Below are 25,879 nucleotides of genomic sequence, written 5' to 3'. Positions count from 1 at the left end.
ATTAGATTTATCATTCTAATAAGAGCTATACATTCATCATATTAGTGGTTCATTTTTAGTTTGTGATCGTTCCGTTCCTTTTAAAGATGCTTTACCGTTCCAGTTTTGAATTCTTGTTTTTTTCAATTTTTTTCCAGCCAGCTTTGGAAGGTGTTTGCGTTTTGAATGTGGGCCCTTTTTTTTCTGGCCCACGTAGTTTTTTGGGTTTTTCTTTAAAGCTATAGTGAAAATAAACACTTGCCTTTTGTTCACTGATTCAGAGGAGGCAGATGTGTTATTCCACAACAAAAGAGATCTGTCCAGGAACCGTGACACTTTGTTCCTGATTTTCTGTTTGCTTTGAACCGTTTGTATTTTGTGTGTGCACACGCTGGCCAATAAAGGCTCTCTTTTTGTTTACCTTGCTTGCCTGTGTATCTTACACTTTGCTCTTCTCCTCAGTGTTGATCACAGTGAGACCATTTGGAATGAGCTTAATTGAAATTTTGAGTTTAACAGCTAAAACCTAGAGACCATCAAAGGTAGAAGCACAGTTTTTATGCAGACTGGTCAAAAACATTTTGAAAAATGCCCGGTGATGGCTTCTGAGCCCCCTTTAAAATTATTAACCAAAATACTTCATCCATGAATCTTTCTGTGCTGTTATGAAATTTCAGCTGCATGCTAAAAATTGTGCAAAATAAACCCTTACATCAATGGCTCATCTCAGTCTCTGATACTATTTTTGCTAACCTGAACTTCTCCTTTGATGATAAAAAGGCAATTACCTGTTCCTCCATTAGATGTCACTCTTGCACACAGCTGATCTCAGCTGAATGTGATTCACAAGGCAGATTTAACCTCAGTTACCTTTTTTTAAAGAGCTGGGACAAAGAAAAACTTCTTACACATTTTTTTTTTGCTTTCTTCAGAGTTTCTTACAGGTCATACTCTGGCACAGGCTGACACTTGTGCTTCTCCTTTGATCCCAGCTCGTTTGCAGGATGCTTTAAAGCAAAACTTTAAAGTTTTTGGGGTTTTTTTTTAACTTCTCACATATTACCCTGTTGTCAGGAGCAGAGAGGACCCTTAGCTCCACCAGTTTATCCACATTTCATGGCCTAATGAGTTTGGACAATCCAGCCTCGTCTCTTTTCATTATCTGCTCCTGCAAATCACGTTGGGGGTCACGTGGGAGAGGACAGTCATGGGGTTTCCTTACAGACACACAGGCTGTCTCACACACACATACAGCACACACTCTGATATAGTTACTGTACATTAGTGAGTTTTTATGAATATTTGTCTTCATGCATGAATAGGCATGCATTAATTACGACTAATTATTTAGCATATGTAAACTGAGCTATGTTAAGGAGGGCTCGGTGCATTTGGACCCTTCTTGCTCACACATTTTTTTCAGGGGGGTCATCAGCTATGCATCCATAATTTTGGGAATATTTCCATTAAGAAAGGGCCAGAAATTCCCCTTTGGGGGAATCACTGAAAAGAAATCCTCATTGACAACCTTAATAATGTCTATAACACATATATTATTAATATTGACTGGAACAGTTAATATGAATAATATATAATATAATATATAATTTAGTGCCATATTTACACTCTTCACAGGTTGCAGAATTATTAGCGGCAACTTCTGTAGCTTAACTGCTGCTCCTAAACCTACTCACAGGCTCTGCTTCATTTGTCTTTATGGTCACAGCTAGCAGCATCTGTGTTTGTCAGCTGACTTCTGTGACTCATCATTTCCTCTAATGGGTCTCGTCATGATTGGTCCAAATGGCCCCAGATCAAAAGCTGGATTCGGGTGCCTCCCAGTCCAAAACCACAGAATTCCTCAGCCAATCGAGCAATGCGAGACTCCATGACATCACTGCCTGAGGAATGAACTGGCATAAGAATTGTTTGGAAAGTGACCCAGCTAAGGAGGGACCAGTTTGGACTGCTCCTATGAGGCTTGCAACCATCAGTCAAAGGGGTCATTTAGGCAGACTTCTGGGCATGTTATGTGTGTGTGTGTTTGCGCAATGCCAGTTTTCTTGTTGAGCAAATAGCAGGGAACATTCCAGCCTCTCCTGAGTGCAGTTAAAGTGCTGCGGTTTTGTTGAGCACTTACACAATGCCGCGGGTTTCATTGAGGCCATTCAAAAGACACATTCTGGTTGTGAGACATAAAAGCACGTACATCATGGCTGAGGTTGTGTAAGCCATAAATACTTGGTCACACATAATACTTTCAGTGTTTTCAGTGTTTTTCAAGTACACATTTTTAGGTACTTTGCTTAAATACATCTAATTTATCTCCACTATGCTGTTGTACACTTGTAATCTTCTGCATTTCAGGCATTTTTGCTGGACTATCTTAACATGATAGCTATTATTATGCTGCAGGTTTGCCTTAAAAAAAAAAAAAAAAACGACTTTTATATTTAGGCTTATTTGAGGCTTATGCCTTCAGAACTGCCTTAATTCTTTGTGGCAAAGATTCCGCAGAGATTTTGGTCTGTACTGATATTTGCTGGCTGCACATCCATTATGTTAATCTCCTGTTCCACCGATTCTCAAAGGTGATCTGTCAGGACCTTCTTGCTGTGGTGCAACAGTGCTAACCACTGTGCCACCGTGCTGGCCTGCATCTAAACCAGGGGTGGGCAACTCCAGACCTCAAGGCCGGTGTCCTGCAAGTTTTAGATATCACCCTGGATCAACATACCCGAATGAAATGATTAATTCATTAGCAGGCCTCTGGAGAACTTCAAGACATGTTAAGGAGGTAATTTAGCCATTTAAATCAGCTGTGTTGGATCAAGGATACATCTAAAACCTGCAGGGACACAGGCCCTTGAGGCCCACCCCTGATCTAAATCAAGCTAAAGTGCTACTAAGAGGACCAAAGTGTGCCAAGAAAATATCCCCCGCACCATTATGCCACCGGCAGCCTGAAGTGTTCATATAAGGCTGGATGGATCAATGCACTGGTGTTGTTTACACCAAATTCTGACCCTACTAGTAGAAATCAAGATTCATCAGACCAACCAACAAATTTCTAATATTCTGTTATACAGTTCTGATGAGCCCATGTGAACTGTAGCCTTAGTTTCCTGTTTTTACTTGACAGGAGCAGCACCTGGTGTGGTCTTCTGCTGCTGCAGTCAGTCTGAATGGCGACGTGATTGTAACAAGTGGTTATTTGAGTTACTGTTGCCTTCCTAACACTCAAAGGAGTTTGGAAATCAACAAAATATTTTCTCCCCGAGAACTGGCGCTTACTGGAAATTTTCTCTTTTTGCACCATTCTCTGTAAGCCCAAGTGATGGAAAATCCCAGCAGATCACCAGTTTCTGAAAAATTAAAACCAGCTTTTCCAGCACCAACAACCATGTCACGTTCAAAGTCACTTAAATTAGCTTTGTTCATCCAACCATATCTGCATCCCTACTAAATGCATATGAATTGAACTGCTGTCGTGTGATTGGCTGGCATTTGTGTTAACAAACAGTGAGTATACACACTATATTGTCAAAAGTATTCAAACATCTGCCTTCAAATCCATATGAACTTGAGTGACATCCCATTCTTAATTCTTGCTTCAGTGGTTTCGGTGCACCGTTTGCAGCTTCAGTCAGCCATCCAAATCTGATAAGCGGATGTTGAGGCACATAGTGCGCAGATGTCACCAACTTTCTCCAGACTCAATCGCTACAGTTCTCCAAACCTCATGTGGTTTTTGGATCAGCTCAAGAAGAGAGAGCTTCATGGAATGGGTTTCCATGGAGCTGCATCCAAGTCTTACATCATCAAGTGCAAAGCATTGTAGCACACCTACACTGGACTCTTGAGCAGTGGAGACGTGTTCTCTGGAGCGACGAATTACGCTTTCCCCTCAGTCAGTCTGTTGGACAAGTCTGGGTTTAGTGATTGCCAGGAGAACAGTACATGTCTGACTGCTTTGTGCCTGGTGTAAAGTTTGGTAGAGGGGCGATTATAGTGCAGGGATGTTTTTTTTTTAGAAGTGGGGCTTACCCCCTTAACTCCAGTGAAAGGAATTGGCCTGCACTGAGTGCTGACTCAGTCAACTCAAGAGAACACCTTTGGGATGAATTGGAGCCAAACCTTCTCATGAATGATCAGGATTGATCGAAAAGTCGAAAAATTCTTATGCACACTCAGTCATTTTGTTTTCAAAGCAGACTTGAAATATGACAGAAACCCCTCAGTTCAAAAAAGAGACAGGGGTAGTCCTAGTAGAGATAAAATGTAAGGTGCATGGCTGTACTTGAGTAAAAAGGTTTGATACTTTCTCCTCCAAATACACACACGTTTCCACTGAGGTTATTAATGACAGTCATCCTAAAGGAGGCCAAGTCCACCTGCTGCTTGCTCAGCAATGTGTATATAAACTGGGAAGCACTTCAGAGGGGTTCTTGTCTGCACACTGTTTGCAAACCTGGAAAAACCATCACTGCCTGTGAACCATAGCTGTTCTCTTCTCAGGAAGTCCCTGAGACCCCGGAGGTCCATTTTTCACAGCAAGGTGAGGCTCAGACTAAACCACGCTGCTGAGTTTTAGGTGAGCAAAGGGTAGACTTTCTTGTTCACTACTGGCTCTCGTTTTGTTCGCACCCCAATATGGTGACAAATTATATTTTAGAGAGGAAATAGCTGGAAGTGTCCCAGCACAACATAACAGGAAGTCGGTCAACACTTTGTAACTGGGCACAGAACCAGAGAGAAGAAAGCAATGGAGTTTTTAATGAGCATGCTCTGCATGTAGGCACAGCTGGAAAGCGGAGCATAGAGTGTATGAACTCCCCTGATGCTAACTAATGTTCTCATGGCCACCCTCTCCCTTTCCCCTCACTCATTTCATTTTCCTCTCCACTCCCTCTTTCCCCCTCGTCTTTGCCAAGTGTCTCTCAAAGCAGAGTTTATGAAATATGAATTGTCTTTGGGAGTTTTCAAACTAATCAAATGCATATTGTAGTGATGAAAGAGAGCACATAGAGGACAAGGGTTTGCTAATGGAAACAGCTTTTGGGGGAAAGGGTGTACAAATGGCAGACAGTAATGTAAAGTGATATGCAGACGGGAATAGGAGGTGCCGGGTGGGGACAACATAAAGAATGAGAGCTTGAAAAGAAACCAGATTTATATAAAACTGTTTATTAACATCTTTAAAAAAAGATTTAGACACAGCTATAAAGCTTTATTTGTTTTTAAAAAAAGGAATGTAGTATGATACATAATGAATAAGTTTACTGTTATAAAAACAATACCAGCTGAAGCATTTTGAGCACTGTTTGACCTGACCAACACCGACTCTCTGAGAGGAAGAAGAAGAAGAAAAACAAGGCGAGTAAATGTAAACCATGCATGAGGCACAAAACAGAAGTATTGTATGACAGTCCTGGGGAAAAAAAACAACTTCATTCTCTCTCATAAACTCTGGTGCAGACAACATCTCCAGCAGTCATTGTCTGAAAGAAAACAGCAACACAGACACAGATAAGACACAGTTCATGTTTTTCTTTTTTTAAAGCTGTTTAACAACCATTTAGTCAGCAAGAAAAAGATTGAGAACAGGTGTCCTGGAGCAGGATGTGTTTAAAGTCAGCTTATTTTGTCAACATTTCTTTTACCCAAAGGAAAAAACAGATTTTTAAAGGTAGTTACATGAAAGGGAAATCTTTGTTAGGACAGCAGCTGACAGTCTCATGATTACATCTCTGAAGAGGCTGAACTTTCCCAGTATATTCAACTTTAATGCTAAACCAACATCATAATGCATAAAAATTTTTAAAACATAAAACTGAGCACACAAAGGCAAGCTTCAATTGAATTCAATTTATACAGCACCAAATCACAAAACTCCAACGATCAGGTATGACCAAGCACTTGACGATAACGGGGAGGAAAAACTCCTTTTTAACAGGAAGAAACCTCCAGCAGAACCAGTCTTAGGGGGTGGTTAGGGTTGGGGGTGAAACAAACATCAGGGGACATCAGATTTCATTATGCTTTTTTACAAATTATGATATAATCCTTTTGACATAGCCCTTGTGTACTCCACACTGGAGCAAATTCCCTACTTTAAATGTATTTCACCTGTAGTTTTCACCTCCATTCAAGCACAGCCTGCTCTAACTGTAACTGGTCAACACCACTCTGAAATGGAAAACATTTCAGCAGACGTACACTAGAGTCTACAAAATTGTGGAACAATTTCAGAACAATATAATAATAAACTTTGAATATTTCATCATTGTAGTTTGTATTATTAAAAGATTCTGACAATCTGGAGAAATCACATGGCCTGTGGTCTTCAGGCAATCGGGGAGCATCACATTAGAAACAGACATGATTCTGTTATAAAAATCACTGCATGGGCTCAGGAACACTTCCAGAAATAACTGTCTGTGAACACAGTTCACTGTACCATCCACAAATGACAATTAAAGCCCTCTAATGCACAAACACAGGCATCTTTTCATTTAAACTGGACTCAGGCAAAGCGGAAGACCTTTCCTTAGTAAGTCGAACCGAAATTTGAAATTCTTTTTTGGAAAACATGGACACAACATCCTGCAGACTAAAGAGGAGAGGGACTTTTCTGGCTTGTTATCAGCACTCAGTTCAAAATTCTGCATCAGAGATGACATGGAGGCAAATGAGCGGGCTGTGAAATTGGCAGCTTGCATATCTGGAAAGGCAGCATCAGTGCTGAAAGGCTCATTCAGGTTTTGCAGCAACATATGCTCCCATCCAGCATTTCCAGGGAAGGCCTTGCATGTTTCAGCAAGACAATGTTTTTGTTATGAAATTCAAAATGAGCCAATATTTTTCTCCTTTTAGAGATTTGACATGTGTTCTTTGTCCTCTTGTGAATAAAACATGGGTTTTATGAATGTATTACTTCCTGGAAGCTGAAAATGAATTCAAATCTTACTTGGGGGTCCTAAAATATCTACACTGAGACTCAAATTGATAGCACTGTTCATTTTGTACTTATTGCACGTACCAGTACGAGCTCTCCATCATTGGTCAGCTCTCGGGTCCACGCTGTCTTCGGCCCATCGCCTTTCTGTAAAGTCTGTTCGCAGCTGATCTTTCTGTCTGTTTCCCACTTAGGAAAACTCTGCAGGGATTCACATGAGAAAACGTATCAATGCCTGAATTAAGTTATAGCAAAGTTCAGGTTTGGTCATAACCGGAGCTCAGTGTGCTGGTTGCTGCACGTCAAAATGTTTTCACGGCTTGTCCTTCATCACCCACTCGGTATGAAGATGAAAAACAGATCTCTTCGAGTTGCACTGAAATTATTTCCATATGTTTCTTTTGCACAGAGCTGGGGCTAGTTATGCTGTCCTTGGCCAAATCCCGGTATGCATGTACTAACATTGCACAGTTTTTGTGTTTTTTGGTTAATTTGAAGCAAAGAGACATGTACCGTGCAGGGACGTCCATCCACCGTGGTCTCGCTGAAAGATTGACCCACGGTGAAGGAGACATTGGTGGTGCGGACGCTGGTGGATGTCTTGATGGACAGAGTCTCTTCCTGCTGGGTGATTTCCACTGCCGGGCTGGACGCCGCTGCCACTGCAATCTTCCTCAAGAACACGTTGACACCTGACCACAGACATGCAGACCAAATGTGAAACCAGAGCTGTGCAGTGCTGGTCTTTACAGTGGGGAATGAGTATAATCATAGCTGTGCGTGCCAGGCAAACTTTATCTGAAGGGCATGCATGTTTTACTCTGATTTCCCCACATTCTGCTAATTTTACAACGTCTTTATGGGACACTGTGCTGGGAAGTTTTATTGCATACCCTTCAACAAAATTAAATATTGTCTGATTCCTCCATAACAAAGGTTATGCACGAAATCATTTCTGGAAGCCTAAACATTTTCAAAACAGTCCGCGTTGTTGCATTGCCACACAGTAACCCAAGTCTGAAAAAATAAAGCAGGGAAATGTTCATTGTGATTCATTTCTTTCAAGTCTATACATGCAGGCTATAGTGAATGACGTAAAAAAAACAAGAGCATTAATCTCACAGACATATGGCAAGCTTCAGAAAATGGTTCCTGCTAATGAAGAGCACATGGGATTTCCTCTTAATAAGGCACAACATACAGAACCACTGGTATGAAACCACTTATTTCTGTTGTTAAAGGCACAGTTCACTGCAAAAATAAAAGTAATTCATTAGCCTGTCAAATGAAAAACAACCTGAAGTTTCTTCATCCTCACAGCCTGAGCCACTTTTCAAAGAAATCCGTTTGTAATCCTCAGCTTTTTTTGAGATTTGAGATAAGAGTCTGGTTTTCTAGAAAAAATATTTCTAATAATGATCACTGAAGATAAGAATCAGATAAGGTATGACGCATCGTGTGCATAGACAACTGGAAAAACTGTAGAAAATGAGTCCATCTGAATGTGTCTTGCAGTTTTGCGTCTCTCTTTTTGTTGTCATTTTTGAGTCTCTGTAGTCATTTTTGGGGTAGGTGTGAATGTTTCTCTTTGCAGTTCTTTGATGTACTTCTCAAAGAGCGATGGTAAATGGGCTGGTCCTTATACAGTTCTTTTTTTTACCTGACCATTCAAAGCACTTTATATCTATTATAGAGCTTTTTATTCAACCATTCGCTTTTTTCCGTCTTTCACACGCATTCATACTCTGATGAACCCATTGGAGAGCAACTTGGGGTTCGGTATTTTGCTCCAGGATACTTTGGAGACTGAAGCACGGATCAGACCACTAACCTTTCAGTCAGTAGATGACCCGCTCCACCTCCTGAGCTACAGCCACCCAAATATTAACAGAGTTATTCAAGTGAATATTGTCTCTCAATCTGAAATAGAAATATTTATACAGGCTTCTTATTTCATTGTGGTAATGTGTTATTCCTTCGCCTGAACACATCTGCTAAAGCTGGAAGGTTTCTCACCAGGTCCCATATGACACCACTTCTGATTTCTTTACACTGGGTTCAGTTTAAGATTTTGGTGATCACTGTGATCAGACGTATCTCTATATTAGGGAGCTTTTTCAACCAGAAAATCTTCCTGATGGTACCTGGTCCAGGATGAAGAGCAAAGAAAATTGTGATTTGGGGTTTTGGAGGGGGTCCTTTAGTCCTTAAACTGGATCTGCAGACACTGTTGATACCTTCAAGAAGACCCACCAGTGCAACCTCATTTTTATTTACTTGCATCAGTTTAAACTCCTCTAGTAGTTCCATCTATTATTTTGTATCGTTTTCTATGTTTCTATAAAACACTTTGTGACTTTTGTTCTGTAGAAATACAGCAAGAAAAGAAAAGGTTGAATGAATAGCACCATGGAAGTGTTGTGAGTAGGGATGTAAATTATTGTGAATGTAACCTTTTGCTGTGTGAGTTGGACTGGCTTCAGTGATTAAAAAAAAAACACCCCAAAAATCTGATTCAGACCAGATTTGCTCATGCATAACAGAAGCAGCAGGCACTCAATCTCTCTCTCTCTCTCTCTCTCTCTCTCTCTCACACACACACACACACACACACACACACACACACACACACACAGCCCTAGATTAAGCCAGAGAGGCCCCAGGCATTGTAGGAAAGTCAGTCTCAGACCTGGCAGTCTGCTGGGGCCCATGTCGAGGCTTAGTTCCGTTTACAGTGGCTCTAATTACAACCGCATGAGCAGGAGCTTGCCACAGATGAGCCTAGTCTCATCGTCCTCCATAGGATATTTGTCTTCACATTTTTAAGGGATGCCACCGGATGGCACTCGCCTGACCTCTCACTCCTGTTTTCAGTAGAAAGCCTGTGTGGCTTAACAGAACCAATATTCCCAGGACCACATTAGCCACTATGCAGGAGCAAGCCAGTTTAGCCACATGCAGAGCCACTTCAGACCGCTTCGGTTCTCCAGCCGATTTCTGAGCCCAACGGATAATGCCAAAATGACTGACAGGACTTTTTTTTCTATCGAGATGCATCCCACCTCCTTCCCTTTTGTTTTACAGTTCATGATTAAAATCAGTGCAAAACATGCATGTTTAACGTTCCGCGTGTAAATAATTTTTTATACTTAAAAATAAGATGTTCCTCTTTTGTAATACATAAATACAGTTATTCTGCATTTTTTTCAAGAAAGCAAATTAAATGAGCTAATTGATGCGAAGGTCCAAATATAATAATTTTTTAAAATCCATTCACTCACCAAGCGCTCTCAAAAGTTCCTCGAAGTTTTCCGAAGACTTCATTTTCCATTTTCCAGAGAAATCGGTGACTTTATTCTCCATTTCTGTGCAAGCACTTGCAGAAATTAATATTATTGGATTATCAGCGGATTATAAACCTATTCTGGTCGCAGTCACTGTTTCTCTATATGTCTGTCCTCCCGCGTTCACCGGTTGGTAAAGTCGTCTCCTCTGCCTGCATCTGAGCCTCCATTCATTGGCTGACTGCTCGCCTGGATCTGATGCCGGTCCAGCCAATGCAGAAGCCAGTGGCAGGGAGGGACTTTCCCCCTCGCTCCCCGATTCCAAGTCTACCCTCCACCTCTGTCAGCATGGTGAAAGATTTGGATAAGAGCTGGAGAATTCACTTCCAGTAAGTCCTTTGATGTTGATGGGCTGCCAGCTCGGATATTAAATAGAAGCGTTAATTGTTTTTAAGATGGCACTATGTTACTCCCAGATATTTGACAAGAGCTCCTGATAATAAAAAAACATGGAATGAGGCTGAAACGTATTACTTATTAAGTTTAGGACTATTTAAGAAGCAAGGGTGTTTGGTTTTAAAGGGCTGGAATGTCAAATCAGATATCAGGTTAATGTGTTTAGCTCCAAAGCTGGGTTGGAAAGGCTGGTAATGAAAAAGGAAAAGATAAGACAGCCAGCTGGAGGCATCCATCCAGGAACATGCCATCGGCATTGCCACCCTGCAATTAAAACTTTAGAGCATGAGTGTCAAACTCATTTTAATCCAGCGTCCACATAGAGCCCAGTTTAAACTCAAGTGCATCGGACCAGCAAAAACAAGGCTCAATAGCCCATTAAAAATGTGTTTCCCTTTCTTTCAGCGCAAGAGCAGTGCAGGACTACATAAACAGAGAGGGTGGCCCGGTGTGCGTGTGATTAATGCAGACAAAATCTAAAGCAATAACTATCAAAGCAAAGCAAAAGAATGAACAGAATCAACCAACAAGGGAGGAAAGGAGATGCTGAAACATGCCCTGGACTGTTTTTGTGGCCAATAAGACTCATGTTTCACTGATAACTGGTTTATTTATGTGAATGAAAAAGCTTATATTTAATATACCCGATAAAACTTATATTATCATCTCACTCTGTCTTTATCTGAACTGGACAGGGGCTGATTACTATCTGCTCAGTGAATCACAGTTCAAATGCTCCTTTCCTTTGCATGCAAACCACAATTATAGTTGCTTTATACAAGAACACAATAAAAAAGGTCATTCACATTTAGAGACATTTGGTTTGTTGTGCATTAAATATATTGAGAGGAGGTCAGAAGAAGTTGTCCTGTGTCTTTGTGGATCTAAAGGAATCATATGATAGGGTGCCAAGAAGGGAACTGTGGTGCTGATGAGGAAGTGAGGAGTGGCAGAGAAATATGTGAGGGTGGTGCAGGACATGTATGAGGACAGTGAGACAGTGAGGAGGTGTCCAGCGTGAGTGACAGTTGGTTTCAAGGTGGGGGTGGGATTACATCAGGGATCGGCTCTGAGCCACTTTTGTTTGTGGTGGTGATGGACAGGCAGACAGACGAGGCCAGGAAGGAGTCTCCACAGACTATAATGTTCACAGACAACATTGTGATCGGTTGTGAGAGTAGACAGACGGAACAGTAAAGATGCAAAGAGGAGAGAGAGAGTGAAGGTGGATGAGTTTAAATGTCTGGGTTCAACAATCCAAACCAAACACAGTGTACAAGTGCGATGAAGAAGAGAGTGCATGGGAAAACAGACAAAATAATAATAATTTAAAAACAGGTTAAATTAATGTGATCGCAAGTTGGGCAATGCAATGACAGAAATCAGCAGAAATCAGCAGAAACTGATAAATAAACAATTTGAATATTCACATAAGTATCATCAGTGGGATGTGTGTGATCATAATGTGGATGAAACTTACTGGCAGAGTTTGTAGATGCAAACTTCCATTTTATGTTTCTCTCTCTCTCTCTCACACACACACACACACACACACACACACACACACACACACACACACACACACACACACACACACACACACACACACAGAGAGAGAGAGAGAGAGAGAGAGACTCAGTGCCAAGAAGGTTTCAGCAGCGCTGGATGAGACGGGATGCCTCTGGAAACACGATGCACTGCATTCACCCAACAAAAGGAGTCATGATGTTATCTGTGCAGGCTGTCTAAGCATTCCTCCCCGTGGCACCATGCAGATACAGTAGCCTATAGAGTTACAGAAACATGGGAGTTGACCTCATCTGCAATGTTATGTAGAGAAAAGGCAGATTAATTAGACCCACCTTACACACAGCAGCATTCACCGCTAGCTGACCTCAGACAGAGGACAACAGCAGAGCACAGGGGATGAGGAGAAAGAGAGGAGAATAGCCCTGATGAAAGAATAACACCGGACACTGCTCTCACTGCTGCTATGACAACAGATGTAACTCCATGAAGCTGTGATTCCCCTGAAAGCTATCTCCCTTTATACAGCCTCTAATGGCAGCAGTTTGGTTCCCTGCTCTAGAGAGACATGATTGTTTGTTTGTTTGATTTTCTCTCTCTGATTAATTCAGATTATTTTATTTGTATGTGTGTGTGTGTGTGGCTGTGTAGTTCCTGGGTGGAGGCTGTGAACCCCTGCACACATGACTGTGTGCATGGGTTCTATAACTAATCAGCATCCATCAATGCATATATACTCTGTCAACAACAACAACAACAACAATAATAATAATAATAATACATTTTTATTTATATAGCACCTCTCTAGACAGAGTCACAAAGTGCAGCACATAAGATAAGTCATAAAAAGGTAAAAACAGACAATATAAAACAGGCAAAAATTAACCAAAAGCAGATGAACTGAGTTTTGAATTGTTTATTAAAAACAACTATTGAGTCCACAGTTCTTAAGGTTTGGGGGAAAGAGTTCCACAGGCTAGGGGCCACAGTGGCAAAAGCTTAGTTCTCCTCTTAGTCTGTTTTATAGCAAGTAAGCCCTGATCAGATGACCTCAGGGACCTGCTAGGGACATCGGGCTGTAGCAGATCAGAGATGTAGGCTGGTGCCAGTCCATGCAAAGCTCTATAAGTCAAGACCAGGATCTTAAAATGGACTCTGAATTCAACAGGAAGCCAGTGTAGCTGAGATAGCAATGGTGTTACATATGAATACGTAGAGGATTTTGTCAAAAGCCTACCTGCAGCATTTTGCACAACCTGCAGACGATCCAGAGAACCTTTGCTTAGACACATAAACAGTGAGTTACAATAGTCCAAGCGTGAGGAAATAAATGGATGTATAACAATCTCCAGTTCAGAGTGAGATAAAATAGGGCTTAACAAACCAGAGAATTCTCATGCCCATCCAATGTAAGAGTCGAATCAAAAGTGACACCTAAATTCCTTGTTTTTACCTGTAGGAGGCAGAGCTGGAGACGTTGAAGTTTTTATTGAGACAGGCCAGGATACACAAGAATAAGTGCATCAGAAGGACAGCTCAGGTCAAGTGATTTTGAGACAAAGTTAGAGAGGTAAGGCTGAGATGGTTTGGACGTGCACAGGAGGGATAGCGGATATGTTTGCAAAGGTTGCTGAAGATGCTGCCAGGCAGGGGGGAAAGAGGAAGCCCACAAAGGAGATTCAGGGATAAAGTGAAGGAGGATGTGAAGATAGACAGAGGCAGATGACCATAAATACATTTTCACTTCAAGTTTTCACCTTTAAGAAATATTTCAAAATGATAAAAGGGTTTATGAAGCATACGTGTCTTTTAAAGTAAAGTAGAGTCTCGAACATAACTGAAAATTTAATTTTAGAATAAAATATCTGGGAGGAGAGAAAAAAAGGCAGAAAAGCCTTTACCACGGGAAAGATGCCATTTACTAAAACGGTTGAGTCAAACGCCCCCTAGTGTTTGTGTTTATGCGGCGCTTCTTGTGTCCGGAACCTTTTGTCGTTAGGCGTTTACAGCCGAACGAGAGTTGAGCAAGCACCGGTCTCATCATGGCGAGACACCTTCGATTCATTTCCCGGACGGTGATGGTCCAAAACGGGGATGTGGATGCCGCGTACAAGACTTTAAACAGGTCACTGCGAGGTTTTTGAATTTAACGTTGTTTGTCAGATGTGTTTGTTGTCCGACCAGAGGCGCGCTAACGGCCCAGCCTAGCTTGTTGCTCAATGTCACAGAGCTGCGCCTGCGCAGTGGGGACAACACAGTTTACAGAATACGCTTTTTCTGAGGCTTTTTTTGTGTTTTAATTTATAAGATAGATATACATGTAATCAAAAAGCGAAATTCACTACACGTTTAAATTGAAATTGATTAAAGTCTGCGTATTTTAAGCATATTAGCATCATTCGCGGTTTTTAAAGAGCATAACGTAAAAAAAATTCGACTTAAAATTGCGCTAGAAAAAACAGTAATTTCACACATTTCGACAATTTTATTTAGCTCTGTTGTTTAGTTGTTACATTTGGATTTCAAAGTAAAAGCAGGGAGAATTCTAGTTTTTTTTTTCTCGGTGGGGGGTGGGGAGTTGGACGGGACCATGAATTAACTGTGTGACCCGTGAGAAAATCATAAAGGATAAATAAAGTGTTAAGGACTGATTTTAAAAGACATTAGCCATGATCTTCCAGCCTTTGTGCAGAGTCCTTTGCCCCGATACAGATGGTATTACAGTGCACAAGAGTCTGTATAGTGAACTGCTAAAAGACTGTACTGCATGGTAGTAGAAGAAGGTTTTAGATCTGAAAGTAACTTAAAAGTAGCAGTACTTCTCTGTAAAATGCGCTTTTCTAAATTAAAACACTACATGTAAAGTTCTAGGAGTAAAAGTACATATCTCAACATGGTGTGCAGTGTCCTCTTTAAAAATTGGAGAGGTTGCAGGCCTATAAACCTATCTACAGCAAATGGACAATATCTGAATATCTGTCATGTCCTCCATAAATTGAAAAAAATCCAGCAAAGACCTGACACAGAACTTGAGAGATCCTTCTGCCTGTTTTGCTGAGAAATGGTCAGCAAATCACTGCAACTATTCTCCATTTTACTAGCAAAATATATAAAGAAATGAGGGGTGGCCCAAGACTTTTGCACATTATTTTTGCATCGATTTTATGGCTCAAGATGATTAATTTTTAAATGTTTATTTGGATCCAAAAGCAGAGCACGCACAATTTTTTGAAGGACTAACATTTCAAGATCTATTTATTTTTGGTCCTCTCTGTTATTTGGACTATTTTAAATACATATTTAAAGGGTATATGTTGTCCTGTGGTCAGGAACAAGTTAGTTTATCTTGGCATTACATCCCAGTTACAGTTTATCCTATGGCTGGGAGCCAGTTACGGTTTGTGCTGTGGTTAGGTGCAGTTCTGGTTACAGTTTACCTATGAATCCGTGCTTCAGTCTCATTAGAAGCTGACTGTGTTTGCATGCCCTCAGACTCTGAAAACGTAATGTTCTCTGTTGTACTTCTTACATTTTGACATTTTGTCTGGGTGAGTTACCGATTAGTCTAAAAAAAAAAAAAGATGAATAAAAATGTAATGGTTTTAGCATATTAAGCACTTATAAGCAGAGGCTGACATCTAATAGGAACTGATGCACTTGGGACTACATTTGTGTCACTTTTACTGCTCTTTCTGTTTACTAAGTCTAATCTATTCACACGTTTTTTCTGTTTACTCCAGGATTCTGACTCAGGATGGCATTGTTGACACAGTGAAGCGCAAACGATACTACGAGAAGCCCTGCCGAGAACGACAGCGGAAGAACTTTGAGAACTGCAGGCGTATATACCACACGGAGATGGCCAGAAAAATTGCCTTTATCTCCAGGACAAACAGAGAAGATCCCTGGCTCGGCTGCTAGGGAGATGGCTCCTGTTGGAAAAGGAATGATGGACTGGATAAGACTGGGGAAGCAAAGCTGAAAGAAGCAAACAAGACCAACATAATGCTGCTGCCTGAGCCTGAAGGACCAGGCAAACGCAGACAAAAGTGGTGTTTATGTGGTCACATTGTAAACACAAAAAATGTGATTTAATTGTCTCCATTTTGAACATTTCTAATAAATTAGACACTTAGGACTTATCACAGTTGATCTTTTATTTGAATAACAAACTGGTGTATTCTGTAAACTCAGCTGTGTGTGTATTGGGTGATGTTTTTGCCCATATATGGCACTGGAAGTAGTTTAACGCGACCTCATTTTCTGAAGGAAACAATGCTGCGATGCTTTGGGTTTTTGTGTGTGTGTGTGTGAATGAGGTCTTGGCTCAGCAGCATCGTACTGTAAATTAATTCAAGGTCACTAATGCACAGTGTGGCGTTAATGTCCACCGACAATGTCGGCCACCTCCTGCAATGCTGCTTAAGCGAGGCGCGTCGGCCGCGCACGTCTGTCTCGGCTGTTTCCAGCAGGGGGCTTTGATGTGTGCACTTGCTCTCTCCTCACTTACACAGGGAAAGTTAAACATTTTCACCACGCTTACTTATCTCTGAGGTTACCAGGTCATGTTTATATCCTGTCCTCTGTCTTCAGGCAGTGGGTGGCATTGTAAGGACTGAGGGGAGAGCTCTGACAGATGACCTGTGTATATTTCACACTGTAAAAGGTTGACTATCCTCACAACATAACTGTTTTTAAAGGATACGCTAATTTGTATGACTAGTGGATCTAACAGTAGTGAAAAGTGTTTTGGTTCTAATCCTCGCAGTAGTTACAAATTTCCCCTCAAAAGCAGAAAAACATTTAACTGTTATGGAGGGTTAACTGGAACTACTTTTTGTTCCCATGGAACTGTCCTGTGGATTATCCACAGCTACAGTTTGTTACTGGTGATTTTGTTAAACAATGCTGCGAGTTTTAACTCCATGCTGGCAGAGTAATGTGTAAAACATGGCCAAATTAAAATAGTGAGTGTCTGCATAGCTACAAACATATATACTACTTGGGCCACCCTACAGGAGCTGTTTAGTCATGAAAACCATGCCATGAAGTTCCCGGCGTGCAGCTTTGGGCTGATGTTATTGTCAGGGGAGATTTGGAGTAAACCGGGGTATTTGGTCACAAGTACACTCCTTTGAAAACGACATTAGTGAATAACTGACGTTATTTGTCCCAGGAATGATAAAAGGAAGAATCATATCTAACCTTGGTTCTTTTGATTGCACTGTAAGATCAGAGTAGGCCTGCTGCTCCACACTGAATGGAGCCATCTGCAAAGGTGGTTATATTGATATGTTACCACCTTTTTTAACCACCTCTGCTGCTTCAAAATTCCCACCAGTCGGCAACTGCAGGACTAGGTCAAACATTGGATCAGGGGTTTTCTTTCACAGGATGTTTACAAGATCCGAAGGAATACCTGGACCTGCTCCAAGTTAAACCAGTAGGCCTCGCCACACCTCTCGGGAATCCCTGGGTTAGGCTAAGGGTTTGGGAGGTATCATGTTTGGTTATTACAAAGATTGCCAAACAAACACGCTTGTGTGTATTTGGGCACGTATAACTACGCACAGGCAGCAGTCACTGCTTGGGGAACATTGGTAATAGATAACAAGGCTCAATCAAAATAAGAGAAAAGCTCTTCCAACAACATTTGAGGTGGATCAGATGGGGTACAGGCAGTATTAAGTAATAGGTGATTGGTCCATAGTTCAGTTTTTATTTTAAGGTTTAATCTGTGGCTTTCTTTATGATGTAGACTGTGCATCCAGCAGACTTGGTAAAGTAATATCATCGAGACAGGCGCAAACACTTTTGTTGGCTTGCTCCCAACATAAACACACTGCCAGCTTCCTTTCCACTCATAAGTATCGACTGCACAGAGGACATGTCAACACTTAGAATAATATATGTTGCCACCCATGGCTTCTAATTTGAACCAGCAGCCAACAGTGACACTTAAGAAGTCTGATTGTAGTGCAGCTCATGTCAAATACTTTTATAGCCCCATATACATAAGCTTTAAAGAAAACATGCCTGGCCAAAGCTATTAGAACATTCATGCATATGTTGAACATCTGCATCCTTGATTCAATTATAATTCTTCAGTTGTCTGCATATACTGCTGCTGGCAGTAGGCTCCCCTGTTTACACGGTTTCTTTATCAGTTGATGGCTGGTGCTGTTTGCATGGTTACAGTACCTGTGTCGCAATCAAAAAGTCTGGAACTAAGTGTATCTGTGCAAACTTTAGGAACATGAATCAAGCCAGTGTGACAAGAGCGATACCGACAATGTGCCATAAAAAGAGCATTACTGATCTGATGATTTGTATAAAGAACCTGCACGCACTGCCTGGGAACTGCGCTCTCATTGGTCCAGGTTAAATTACGTAATTTAAGCATTCTGTTCACAATGGCACTGCATCACTTTTGTTTGAACGGTATAATAAAAGATTTCGAACTCTATTCGACTCCCTCCACCACACCCAGAGTTGTGGCAGTGCTGAATCTGGCTTGTGCCATGCTTTCTATGTCACTCTCTTTTTTTCACTAATGTTATTCACCTGTTCCCCGTGTTGTACCGAAATCATCATAAACATTTGTTTTTGTCTGTAAAAGCTATTTTAATCAACTAAACCCACCTACACTTGCAGGTTAACAGCCCTCTTTTTGCATGTGACACAAGTGATTCACTCCTCAAGCATATATCTTATTACATAATTATGTAAGCCTGCCTTCCAATGGGCTCTCTCTCTCTCTCTCCCTCTGTGGCTTTAATAGGCCTATGTTGCCACATCTTCTTATCTTGTCCAGCTTGTTGACATGAACTTAATAATAAATAAAATTATTGTTTCTAGAGTTTATTTTAATAAAGGTTATATTAGATTGCACTGTAATCTGAAGCCAAAATTATGTTGTTGCTTCAATAGACCTTTATCGCATGCTTATTTAAATCTAAATCTCCCAATTAGTGGTTTGGTTTGTTGTTGTATGCATGGAAGATGTTCAGGTGTTATCTTGGCAGGTGACCCCAGAAAGCAAGTTATCAACGCAAGACTGACACAAAATCCCTTTAAATAATTTTAATCTTCTTCGGAAAGACCCTGCTGTGAACTGTGCATGTCTCTCTCTCTCTATCTCTCTGATTAATGATGTTAATCAAGTGACGTGGGTGTCTTGGTCCATCACATGCAAGCCTATTGGAGAGCTTCAGTTAAGTAACATGACGAACGAATTTGGAAGAATGTGGAGAGAGTATGGAGGGGGAAGGGGGGGGGGGGGTGCAGCCCCCACTGAAAAAGGAGAAGACTCCAGAGTGTAGAGGTGTGTGTGTACGTGTATGTGCGCGCGGGGACCAGCAGCGTGGTCTGTTATTACTCGTTGGCTCTATAATGTGACTCAATCTGCATATCAACATTTTAGATGCCAGTTGCCTCGTGCTGTTCCTCTCGCTCTGCATCCACACCTACCACACGTGCGGCCGTTGAAGGATCGGAGGGATCCAAACCCTTATACCAACCAACCGACGTTGTGCGTCCCGCCGATTGGCCAAGCCTCTCGGCCAAAGGGAAAAGAGCAGCTCTGGGCTCAGCCAATCGCGGCTCCGTACACGCTCCAGCACGTGTAGAGGCCGTTGCTCTCGGTGGGTAGTTCGCGTGCGGGTAGGAGAGCTCCCAATGTAAGTGAAACGCCACGAGCGGAGGTAGCAGAAACGAGGAGGGACTGGCTAAGAGGAGTTACAGCTGTGCTCACAAGTAGAGCCGTTAGTTTTTGTGGAAGTCCCCTCTGTGAGCTTTGATTTATTTTTTTAAACTAGTTCAAATAGCGCTAGCTGTCCTTTTTTAAGAGTCCAACTCTCCTCCGTCCAAAAGGTAAGAAGCTCCGTCCTTTTCCTACACTTTAACGTTTTTTAGGGAAAGGTGGCTCCTCACTTATTATATAAAGCCTGCGTTTTATTTTTACCTCAGATAGACTAAACAGTAACTTTTTACATTTACACCTTTACATAGCGAATTTCCAGTTAGCTGGTTGACCACGGGTATTATTACAGAATGAAAACGGTATTAATACTGCTTTTATGCTTTTTCTTAAAGACATTTTCAGCTAACAATCACTCAGTTTGTGGGATACGGTTTTCTAGACTATTCCCAGTTATCGCAAACATGTTATAACTGGTATATAAGATGATTATTGCGTTTTACCAGCTTATCAGCTGCAGACGTACACACATGTGTGTCCTTACATAAATCAGATTCCCATATGTCTCCAGTTTTAACCATTAAAATTAAATACGTAATATCCAGCCTTAAGAGGCAGTGATTAAAAAAATCTAGTGCAGATATAAACAAACTAAGCTCAAGGCAACTAACATTTGCAGCAACACGTGCTATAACAAACTTTATGTAACAGGCTTTTGCGAAAATTTAAGGGGGCTCGTGCGATTGAACTGCGCGTTTTTTAAAGTGAATAACTGCGATTGCGTCGGTCGGAGGGCCTTCGTGTTCTTCCAGGGTCATAATCTATCAGAGTTGATTGTTATTGGCTCTGTCCTCATCTGGATTTTATTGCGGTTGCTGAAAATTTGCGAAGACGTAACTCACTGTTCTTGGCAACAAGTGCACTTCTAATAGATATTGCATAAGGACATGCACATGAGGGCTGATAAGTGTTTTATAGTAACATATGGATAGGATTTTCATTTAATGACTGTATTACTCAATCAAATACGCAGCTATTATAACTAAGGCGCCTTGTATTTTTTTTCATGTTAATGTTACAAGTGATCTTCTATTTTATGTGCATTTAAAACATTTTGGTGCCCACCAAACAAATCTAGGTCTTTGGCCAAAGTAAAAACATTAAGACTGTGATAAAATATTGTTTGAATAGCAGTAAAATGCAAAGTTTTCTATTAAGTAACAATAAAAAGACTCTTTGCCTGGCTCTTAACTGTATGCTGAAGGGCAGGTATGTTAAGGATAACTAAGAGACATAAAATTCAGAGATGTATCCCCAGAAGCATCAAAACTGATCATTTGTTTAAGGTAATATGACCTCCTGAATCACCAGTTAACTAATATTCATGTTTTTGGAGTGTGGGAGGATGCCAGAGTACCCATAGGGAGAACATGCAAAAAGCCTGGATTCAAACCCTGGATCTTCTTGCTGTGCTACTGATTACTTTACTTTTATTCATAATCTTGATTTAAAAGAATTTCCTCAATACTGTCTCCACAGATGAATTCATTAGGTATTTCCTCCAAATGGCCATCTTATGACTCGCTACCCTCCACTCCAAGCTTTCTGCTCAGTGAGACTGAGCAGACTGAAGATGAGGCTGAAACCTTCTCAGAGGGAGAGGGGGACAGTGGGATTGGAAAGTTGCCTTCCGCCGATGAAGGAATCTCACTTTCTGGAAGCTACATTGGTTTACCTCCTCATACCAATCAGCTGCGTTTGAGATCTCAGTGTGACCGGTCTGAAAAGTGCTCTGACATGACTAAACCTCCAGGCTCTGCCCCTTCTCCTGAAGACCACACATTATCATCATCAGTGACACCAGGGGACATCGCTTTCGCTCAGAAGGTGAGCACTTCTCTTTTGGAATCTTTAGGTCTTATTTTAGTAAACAGAAGTTTTTAGCTGTGTTAACTTTTAGTAAATAGCAGATTTTAGTTATATTAACAGTCTTTATTATTGCCTTTAACATTACAGTGTGCAGATTTGCACAGGTTTATCCATCCTCTCCTCGAGCTGCTTCATGGTTTAAAGACTGGCCGATTTGACCGAGGTATGTGTCTGACCATTATCCTAAATGATCTTCATTATTTATTGCATCCAATCTGGTAGTTATATCCAGGTACCTGCTTGTGTTTTTGATAGGCTTAACCAGTTTCCAGCAGAGTGTTGCTATGGACAGGTTGCAGAGGATTCTTGGAATCCTACAGAAACCTGAAATGGGGTAAGTCCACCAAAAATGATACCTAATGCTCACCTGGTTGAGCAGCTGATCGAAATGTCAAAGGTTATAGTCCTTACTGCTCCTACCCTCTCTCCACATTATCCTGTTTAATAAAGTTAAAATGCCTTTCACAATAACTTTATTAAAAAGAAAACCTAATATTAATAGCAGTGTTAACAGCATGAACAGTGTTATCATTGTCCCTATTACCCCACAGGGTAATTGTACAATTCTTTTGTTTCTGCAGTGAGAAATATCTTCAGAATCTGCTGCAAATAGAGATGCTGCTCAAAATGTGGTTCCCTCGGGAGGCGTTTACATCCACAAACACACCAAACAAGACCACCACACCCAGAGTCGCAGCACGCTGGAGCCAAAATCAGCTCCACATCCCAGTAAAGGTGAGCTTCCTCCTGGTGTCACCATATCTGTGACAGTGTTGTTTAATGTAATAGTATTATTTTAAGGAATGAAGGAGAAAAAAAAGCAAATTAATGTACATTTTAAAATGATTAGAAAGCATCTTAGTATTTAGTAGAGTATTCTGTCTCCCCAAGGTCAACCTCATCTGCTTTATTGTCCTTTTTTGGCTCAAAGATCTTAATTCTCTTCCAAGATGGCCTTGATGTGTTGTTATTTTTGGTTCTGCTCTCCCATTGCAGAAGAGAAAACTGAGCTGGCCAGACTCTACCCAGGCTGGCAAAGTCCCAGCCAAGCACGGAAAACACGGGAGCTGCCATGCTGCCTTTTCACTAGACACCATTATCACGTGTTGGCGCGGATCCCGTATAGGACAGAAAACTCCAGAGGAAGAAGCAGACGAAGCAGCTGGGTACAGCTGTAGCTCTGAACACGAGTTTACACACAGGACTGGCACTTTAAGCAGGCCGTCATATTTATGTAGCAGGAGAGCACATGACAATCGGAAGCACCCTGAGAGTTCTCCGCCCTCCTCCTCATGTGGCAGCCCAGCTACACAAGACAGCTCGGTGTCTTCAAGCAACATCATTACTATAAGTGACTCACCTTAGCTGGCCTTAGCTGACCTCGCTATCACATGGAGGTGCCTCAGCATGCCAGCGAGACTGAAAGCAGAGGGCGGACTCGATTACATAAGAATAAAGTTGGGCGTGGAGCCAGTCTGTGATGCTTATAAGGAACATTAAACCAGGAGGAGGAGAACTGTACAGAGATGGTCATTAACCCCTAACTATCCAGTGTTGGGTTTTTAATGACACCAGAGTTATTTCAAAGTGTTTGTCTGAATGGATTTTTGTATACATTGACCTTTAAGTTAAAAAATGTTGAAAATACTTTTACATGTGTTAAAACAGTCTGTGCTGTGCTTTGTACGTTTTCATATCATCGAACGCAGCTCTAAGCAGTAGCAGTACAGGATTTCATGCCATTGATGAAAAATGTGTTTGTAGCAGGAAAAAAACGAGTCAGTTGAATATAAAATACTTTATGAAGCGACGATTGGTTCCACGGCTGCTTACATTTTTTTTGCATTTGCACTATTTTCCCAGAGAAAATAGGACAAATTAATTAGCGGCTTAGTTTATCGTGAAGCAACTCACAAATTGATTACAAATATACCTCATTATTGAACTCAGATGACTCGAAATTTTATTTAGGAAAGTTTAAAAAGTATTTTTTCCAGCTGTCTGATTGTAGCATACAGTAGAATAAAGGCGTGAAGCCGCTGCCAAAATGTGCCAAATTAAACCATGATGCATTATCATATCACAAGCAGCTTACTCTAGTGTCGCAGCACTTAACGTACGCTCTTTGTTTTTTTATCTGCACTTATTAAGAACAGATGTAGTCCCACACAGAACATGACTGACTAGTAATCACTGAGCCGAGTTAGAAACCAAAGAAGCTCGGTCTTTCAGTTGGTTTTTATTCTGTAAGCTAGCTGTAGATAGGTGGACTTGAAATATTTTATTACACTTGACCTTGGGCATGGGGTCACTTTTTCCTTATTAGGTGATTAAACAGGAATAATATAATATTTAATCCTGTGTGACTTTGAATTGATGCAGCTGCACTTTTGGATGACAATGAGGAAATGTTACACACTAAAGGGTTTGTGATGTTATTTATGAAAGCAGTACTTGAAAACCTTAATTCCCTTCAGCAGACTTGGTGTGTGTTACGCCTGGGATGAGCGCTTTACAGGTTTTTGTAGGGGAAAGGGTGGGGGAGGAGGACATGTCATTTGATTGCAGTTGAGCAAATCTAGCTTATTATTCATACAAAAAAAGCTCCAAATGCATTGTGTCATCATGAGGGCAAAAAACATCCCTTTGTGCCCTGTTTTAAATGGATTTGTAACCCTGGAAGTGCTTTTCTATTGAGTCATTATTAAGAAATATCAGGGGGAATACGATAAACAAAACACTTTCCATTCCATATCTATTAAATACCTTAATATTTTTTTGTACCACCATATTTTATAATCAGGTATCATTCATGTTGAATGACGTTTCATCTCTGGTGGGATCTTTTTGTTTTGGGTTGTTTTTTTTTTTAACCAGTGAGCCTTATTTTATCACATAAAGCTTGCCTGACATTAAATCATACGAGAAAAAGTCATACGAAAAGTGTACTGTTTTAACCAACGATGGTAACGTCATTTTGCCACATATGCCACTGAAAAGTGAATGTTTCTCAGGCTTTGTCCTTACTTGTGTATGAATTTTCCTATTTAAAGCAGAAATTGGAAGCACAAGGCGGAGAACAATAGTGCAGCGGTGTGTTGTGTTAGTCTGTTAAGATGTAGCATCCTGGAGTACATTTTTTGTTGTGCTGGGTTACACTTTTTATTTGTGATAAAGGAGTTAAGAAAAAAAATCTGATTTTACAGTTTGATGTCTTTAATTTTCACTTGTTTTAGAAAATTTATTTCTTATAATGAAATTATTGCTGGTGATTTCTTGATAAGTACAGAATGACACGAATCAGCAAAATCAGCATTTTTCTGCATTGATGTTTAAGTTTTCGGCTTTCCAGCCACTAAATCTACCCCGTAAATATTTTTATAAGGCTCCTTTATTATTCCATGGGTTAGATAAGTACAGTTTTACTTGTATAGCATCAATTTAGAGCATATTATTGGAAGGTGAACACACTACATCATTGGGGTTAGGGTAACCGGTCATGGCACATTCAGGCTGCATTGAAAAGGAAAAAACAAGGGTGCAGATAGGCCACGAGTAACACAGCAAATAACAAGGTGGGGCCAGTAACTGCAGGTCAGGAACATGCTTCTCCAAAGCAGGAGATCCCACCAGAAAGACACAGGGAAGAGAGAGAGAGGAGAAAGCACAAAAGTGGTATTTTCGATGTGTGGGTTATATAAAGGCATTTTTATTCTTGTATTATTCTTGGTTCAGGGTCACCCGATCCAGCAGCAGGCCCAATTGTGAGCTTGGTAAAAAAGGAAAGTTTCTCTTCACAGCAAAGTATTTTTTCTGACCAGAACACCTCATACACTACGAACTTATTTACTCTGCATTCTTTAAATGGTACAAAAACAACATTTGGCTTCACACTGGTATGAACTAAAAATCTGCTGTAGATTTCTCAACATTTTTTTGAGGACACACTGCACAACATCCTGAGAAATTCTAAGTTTTAATGGCTAATTTGGAAATCACCTCATTGGTGTATAAGTATTAATTTTTGGCATTTTATACTGACTCAAC

The 25,879-nt window shown here is 40.9% G+C and overlaps 3 protein-coding genes across 3 annotated transcripts; 2 read left to right on the top strand and 1 right to left on the bottom strand.

Annotated features, from left to right (window-relative positions):
• Positions 1-5,156: 5,156 nt before the first annotated feature.
• Positions 5,157-10,526, bottom strand: crabp2b (cellular retinoic acid binding protein 2, b). Its single transcript, XM_085261835.1, has 4 exons — positions 10,219-10,526; positions 7,451-7,629; positions 7,022-7,138; positions 5,157-5,480 (listed from the first exon to the last, which is right to left on the bottom strand). Exons 1-4 carry the CDS (start codon positions 10,298-10,300, stop codon positions 5,430-5,432), a joined length of 429 nt encoding a protein of 142 aa, XP_085117961.1. The 5' UTR covers positions 10,301-10,526; the 3' UTR covers positions 5,157-5,429.
• A 3,671-nt stretch (positions 10,527-14,197) lies between these two features.
• On the top strand, positions 14,198-16,347 carry mrps21 (mitochondrial ribosomal protein S21). Its single transcript, XM_085262956.1, has 2 exons — positions 14,198-14,329; positions 15,945-16,347. The coding sequence occupies exons 1-2, from the start codon at positions 14,247-14,249 to the stop codon at positions 16,123-16,125; spliced, it is 264 nt and encodes an 87-aa protein (XP_085119082.1). The 5' UTR covers positions 14,198-14,246; the 3' UTR covers positions 16,126-16,347.
• A 3,229-nt stretch (positions 16,348-19,576) lies between these two features.
• Positions 19,577-25,196, top strand: ciarta (circadian associated repressor of transcription a). Its single transcript, XM_085263216.1, has 6 exons — positions 19,577-20,076; positions 21,443-21,790; positions 21,920-21,995; positions 22,088-22,166; positions 22,414-22,567; positions 22,829-25,196. The coding sequence occupies exons 2-6, from the start codon at positions 21,443-21,445 to the stop codon at positions 23,195-23,197; spliced, it is 1,026 nt and encodes a 341-aa protein (XP_085119342.1). The 5' UTR covers positions 19,577-20,076; the 3' UTR covers positions 23,198-25,196.
• Positions 25,197-25,879: the final 683 nt, after the last annotated feature.

This window comes from Mchenga conophoros, linkage group LG22 (assembly GCF_057382185.1).
Source record: "Mchenga conophoros isolate Kocher_MC1m ecotype Shallow Benthic linkage group LG22, M_conophoros_male_GT1.1, whole genome shotgun sequence".
NCBI classification, from domain to species: domain Eukaryota; kingdom Metazoa; phylum Chordata; class Actinopteri; order Cichliformes; family Cichlidae; genus Mchenga; species Mchenga conophoros.
Note: the sequence above shows the minus strand (reverse complement) of the source record. Positions and strands in the feature narration are given on the sequence as shown.